A 6,000-nucleotide genomic window follows, 5' to 3' on the forward strand; every position below is an offset into this window, starting at 1 on the left:
TAGCCAATGACCACACCAGGTTTAGAGAAAGCCGAGGACTGCTATTACATGAAAGAGGGCAGGGTTTCTGAATGCCACACACAAGGCCAGCCTGGCCTTGGAATCACAGGTACACTGCCGTGAAAGACAATCAGCCCTATTAGTAAAAGTCTGGTGATTTAAAGGTGAGGGGGGAGCAAAAAGAAGCTGAAATTAGAGAAAAGTGTCGGGGGGCAGTGAGGGGCAGAGCACGAAGTATCAAGTCAGCTGAATTTCAAAGGTCTGCTAAAGTGGCCTTGCGTGGAAACCCAGAATTCACAGACCGTGAGGGCCAGAGGCCTTGAGGCTTATAATATAAAAATAATGGCAGCAGCTGCCATGAATCAGCTCTGAGGGCTAAGGCTACTGGTCACCCCTGAACCCCCACTCCCACCAAGCCAAGGAGGCAGACATCTCTCTCTAGTTGACAGGGCACGTGAAGTGGCGGTCAAGGCTCTCTATTAGCTATAGACAACTTCAGGGCTGATGAGAAGGTGGGATACTAATGAGGTCTCAGATGCCATGAAAATAATTGATCCAATGCATAAAGCATGCTTGGTTGTTTCTTCCTTTCTTCAGTGTCATACGGGAACTCTTTGATGTGTAATATAAAATTGCTTCCCTCCATCAAGTTCAAAGTGTTTTTAAACAGGATGCAAAGAGCAGTATCTTTTTAAAAAGGGCTTTCCTAATTCAAAATATATAAAACACAGGGATTAAAAAAATATGCCTTTTTTCTTTATCTTTTCCATCCTGGAAGAGACCAGCAACCATGCCTAGGGTAATGAGTTTCATTACTTTGAACTTGGATGGAAAACAAAGCTGCAACTTAACTAGGGTGTAATCTTTCTTGCTACAAAAATAAGTCCATGCTTCATCCTGTGAAAGGCATATATACACTAACACGGTTTTAGGATCCCTCACCCATAATGCTTGGGACCAGAGGGGCTTTGAATTTCAAAATATTTGCAGTTATACTTACGAGTTCAGCATCCCTCATCTGAGAATCTGAAATGCTCCAATAGGCATTTATTGCCTGAGTGTCACATCAGTGCTCACAAAGTTTCAGACTTTGGATCATTTTGGATTTTGAATCTTTAAACTAGGGATACTCAACCTGTATACACGTGCTCTGAGCTGTTGAGGACGGAACATCCCTCCTCGGCACATCCCTCCCAAGCCCCTAGTCTCGGGCATGCATTCCCTGAAAGGCCTGATCCAGGCGGGGAACAAAGCCAATCATTGTTTGTTTGTTTGAATGAGGCTAAACTTGGCCCGGCAGGGTGTCTCGTGCCCATAATCCCAGCACTTTCAGAGGCCGAGGCGGTAGGATCACTTGAGGTCAGGAGTTCGAGACCAGCCTGGCCAATACGGTGAAACCCCGTCTGTACCAAAACAAAACAAAACAAAAATTAGCTGGTGTGGTGGCATGTGCCTGTAATCCCAGCTACTCAGGAGGCTGAGGCAAGAGAATTGCTTGAACCCGGGAGACAGAGGTTGCAGTGAGCTGAGATTGCACTGTTACACTCCAGCCTGGGTGAGAGTGAGACTCTGTCTCAAAAAAAAAAAAAAAAAAAAAAAAAAAAAAAAAAAAAAGAGAATAAGGCCAAACTTTATCCAAACACTGATGGCATACTGCCTTTACCTGTGTGTTTGTCGTCTGTAAAAAGTTCATGTTTTATGACATATTTCAACCCCAATTTTTTAAAATTTCTCAAGGTATCAGAGGGGAATCCTGATAATTTTCAGGCTTCTGGTTTGTGTAAGAATCAACAGTGCCCAGGCTGATGGGGGAAGGAGTGTTATTTTCATCATTTTCAACCTGTCCTACCAGTTTTTTTCCTTTTTCTATTCTAATGCTCAAATCTAAGGATAGCTATGCTGTTTTCTCATTTGTTCTCTTCCTCTTTCAAAATGAGAATGCTTATACACTGTTGGTGAAAATAAAAATTAGTACAACCTCTATGGAAAATAAATAAAATAAATTAAAATAAAAAACAAAGCAAACCCCAAAACCAACTTAAGACAGATTTTTAAGCTGCAAATTATCTTTATGCTTCCCTCTGGCTCTTCATCTTTTGTTAAAATGAACAGGCAATTTAGAGTGTGTCTCCCGCAGGGAGAATCCCACCTAGGCCTTTGTTTAGAAGCAGTAAAGCAGCTGTGTCAGCACATCTGAATTTGCTTAAGAGGAGTAACTTGTGGAATTTCCAGTTGTTACCTTGAGGATTTTCCACACTAGCAGCAGTAACAAAATGTTGTTCTAACAGATTATAATTTTAAATCAGTACATTAGTCAATAACAAGTATCTGGGTAAAAAGGGACAACTGGAAATTAAAAATGGGTTTCATTCAGCAACGTTGCAAGCAATAAATAAAGCGAGTGCTGTTTCATTTAAAATACAATCTGCCCAGCTGCAATCACACTGCCGTTGTGGCTTGAAAGGCTGTGAAAAGGTTAGGGGATTTGATTACTAAGCTAGTTGAAATTACTAAAATCATAGCTTATGTTGGCAAGCCACAGTGGCTCCTTACACTAATCCATCTACTTTTATGTTCGTTAGCCCTTATTTCTGGAGCCTGTTTCTGGCTAAGGACTTCAAATTACAGCAGTGCTATAGTAAATGAGAACACTGGCAGGACAGCCAGGGATTCCATGGTAATAAGAAAAAAGACATTAAAAAAAAAAAAAAACAAAAAACCCCTCCATTACTATACTTTTCAACGAGCTGCCTGTCTCTTACTCTTGGCTTACCTGCAAATCTGTAACATTATCTTCAGACTACTAGGGGAGTCAAACCTACATGTTATTATATGCCTTAGAAGCAGTTATCAGTTTACCAAATGAATGTTACCAGATCTAGATGAGAAATTCTCTTGGCAGGCCATTCCCTTATTTCAAAATAGAAAGAGCTCTTAGAGTGGTTCTCACTTAGGGCTGTTTTGAAATGTGTAGGGCATTTCTGGTCATCACTACGTTGGGGTGGGGGTAGTGGTGACCATCAGCACCTGGTGGCAGGAGCCAAGGTTGTTAAATGGTCTGCAACCGAAGGCACAAATGTCCCTGCCCCAAATGCCAAGAATGCCCTTGAAGACACAGTGTCCCACGATTCAAAGGATTCTAGGAGTATGCCCTCTAGACCTGCTGGACTGAACTGATACCACCCAATGGGCAAGGCATAAAATGACAGCCTAAATCCCCTTGAGCAGGGCTTGTTCTTGAATCTAAGACTGCTGGCCTATCAAATGGACACACCTAATGTCCATCACTAGAAATGGGAATTAATGGTGTATGTTTATTGTTGATTCACGACCAAAGAGCTAGGGCCAATGACAATCACCAAAACTCAACCAGCATTCCCATAACATCAGTTTTGAGCAAGTAGCACAGATAATAGTAGGACCAAGTTAAATTCTGAGTTAACTCTAGCTAGACAATTCGATGGGGACATAACAGGAAGAAAAACCACCTGCAGCATCAAAAATAGCCAGAAATAAGGGAACCAATTTCAGTTTAATTACAGGTATAGAGATTATACAGCAGAAAAATACCAACTGACTTTCAAAAGAACTATATACTACACTGAAAAAGCCACCCACTGATTCAGCTCAAGAAATAAAGAACTGACAGAGATATACAAAGATATGCATATTCGCCTTTGATTAATCTCATTTTGCTCAAGATAATACAATGTACAGATTCTTTCTTGCATACAATTCAGGAGTACATGAAAGAGCTGCATGGCAAGAAAAATCAATTTTGACAAAATGATCACAAAAAGGAGCTATCAGATTTACAACCAAAGTCACTCAGTACATCCCCTATCCCTTGATTAAGGGCATGGAAATGTAGCTCAGACGTGTGAACACTGATCTGATGTGAACAGTAAAAACTAAAGTGACAAATCAAGAGAAGGTGGGTAATGCCAATAAAAGTGCAAAAAGAAACTGACAAAAGAAAAAATTATTTGAAAATGATTATAACTCCTAGTGAGATTACTTTGTAAGACGGGATCAATTAACAAAATCTTAACAGCACAGAGCAGTACCTTTCCATCCAGCATGGTGAACTGTCTAGAGTTTCCCAGGAGAAAAGGCAGTCCTAGCACCAGTACCAAAGACAGCCACCAGCCTGTGCCCACCCACTCCCACCCACCCATTTGTGCAGGGGCCAGATGCAGGCTGAGGAGACCCTCTGGAAACACCCTTTACGGTCAATCCAATTCCTCTGTAAGAACTACAAACACTGAGTAAGGAAATCAAGGAATTAATGCCAGACTTCATGGTGAAAACGGAGCCAAATAAAAGCAGCAGCCTTACCCAGGTTGTGGTCTTTGTGTTATGATCAATGAAGAAGGGCCGGCCGTTTGGCGCTATCCTCATTTCCCAGCCGGGTGGCAAGAAGCTCTGTGTGACTTTGTGTTGTGGTTTGGGGGAGTTGTAAGGTGATGGCTGTGGGGACTGTGGGTTGGAAAGGGTGTCTTTCACAGCCCGACGTACGGGTGAGTCCTTGGCACCCTAAAGAATAACAATTAGCATTAGAACTCTTCAGCAGGTGCGATTCCAATGTGCCAAAATGTACCTGGGTATTGTAGGAGGCTTCTCTTTGGAGGTGGACAAGAGGGAAGATTCCCAAAACCTGTTTTCTGTCATTCATTTACTTTTAAATCAATCTAACTTTACATTTTCTCTGTTGGATAAACACACAACAATATTAAGTACTTATAATCACCATCCTTTGGTAGCTACTCAGTATGTACCAAAAATACTGTTCTGTACTAAGCATTATGGATGGAGATTGTACAGAGTGGAGAAAAACGTGCCCTTGCTCTTAATGAGCTCACAGTCTAATGAACAATAGATTGGCAAGTTTTAGAGCACAGAAAAGAAAAACCCACATCAATAAAGACAATGATCTGGAATCTCACAGTTGTTACCCATGACATTCATATCAGAGTATGGAAGAGACAGCATCCATTCCCACTTATCGGCATCTGGACCCAGGGCATGGAGAAGCCCACAGCTGTCTCTAAGACACAGTCAAGCTTAGGACCTCACACCTTTGCTCTTTGGCTTCTCTAACTCTGACATTTGTGATGTTAAAGGATGGCACCAAAACAATACAAACACGACAGGGAGCACAAGCAGATGCCCAGTCACGATGCAGATATGCAAATATGCATCAGAAACATGTATGCCCATAGAATGAAAGACCCTACAGTCGAAAGAAAAAAAATGATCAAAGCAATAGCTATGTTTAAGAACTCAGTATCAGCACTTGGTATTTGAAAGAGAGAATATGCAATTCTAATGAGGTAACAGGCAAAAAGAAGCGAAACACAACAAGAACGGTGGAAGTCCTGAAAAGAGAGTGCCCACGTCCAGCACAAGTCACTGCAGCCTTAGCCAAATGAGAATGAGAATCAGGTGAGAGAGTCCAGGAATGTTAACTGGGCGAGACAGAGAAGCAGGTAGAAAGGCTGCACAAGAACACCCTTCACCACCAACACAACGACTGACCAGAGAGAGGAGGTGGCTGCGAAACTGAAGGAAGAGTTAAGAGAGAAGAAAGAATGGGAGTCACAGGACAGAGTGAGTCCAGTTAGATGAGGTAGCCGTCTCACCTCCAGCGGGGCAGATAAAGTTACTGTTGGCGAGCTGAGGCTACGAGGCCGGCGGATCTGAGGCTCGATTAGATGGTTGTTACTGTTTGTGGCTGATCCAGACGCACCATCTTCTGCAAGCTATTTTGGAGGCAAAAACAAGTTAGCTTCATAGGAGGATCTCCCTGTGTGTGTGATTAGGAGCGAGAACCCAAACAACAACGCAAACAGCAATAATAAGAGGTCTGGCCTATTTAAAGCGTGGAGGAAATAATTAAACATAATGATGGGGGAAAGGATGGGGAAACACATTCAAGGGAAATAAAATGAATCACTAACCCAGCATAAAACTAGCCTCAGATTAAAGGCAGGGGTGGGG

At 42.2% G+C, this 6,000-nt stretch overlaps 1 protein-coding gene across 9 annotated transcripts in view; it reads right to left on the reverse strand.

Annotated features, from left to right (window-relative positions):
• The window catches only part of NEDD4L (NEDD4 like E3 ubiquitin protein ligase), a 377,737-nt gene that overhangs the window by 54,263 nt on the left and 317,474 nt on the right, over positions 1-6,000 (reverse strand). For 7 of the 9 annotated variants that reach the window (XM_017890461.1, XM_017890465.1, XM_017890467.1 and 4 more), the window contains 2 exons: positions 5,643-5,762; positions 4,339-4,536 (listed from right to left, as the gene is read on the reverse strand). The exons of 1 other annotated variant lie outside the window; for it this stretch is intronic. In XM_017890461.1, the coding sequence (XP_017745950.1) occupies positions 4,339-4,536; positions 5,643-5,762 (318 nt within the window). The remainder of the gene's footprint in view (positions 1-4,338; positions 4,537-5,642; positions 5,763-6,000) is intronic. One more of the 9 variants, XM_017890463.1, reaches the window with a different exon arrangement.

The sequence above is a fragment of the Rhinopithecus bieti genome, unplaced genomic scaffold, assembly GCF_001698545.2.
Source record: "Rhinopithecus bieti isolate Rb0 unplaced genomic scaffold, ASM169854v2 scaffold_17861, whole genome shotgun sequence".
Classification (NCBI taxonomy): domain Eukaryota; kingdom Metazoa; phylum Chordata; class Mammalia; order Primates; family Cercopithecidae; genus Rhinopithecus; species Rhinopithecus bieti.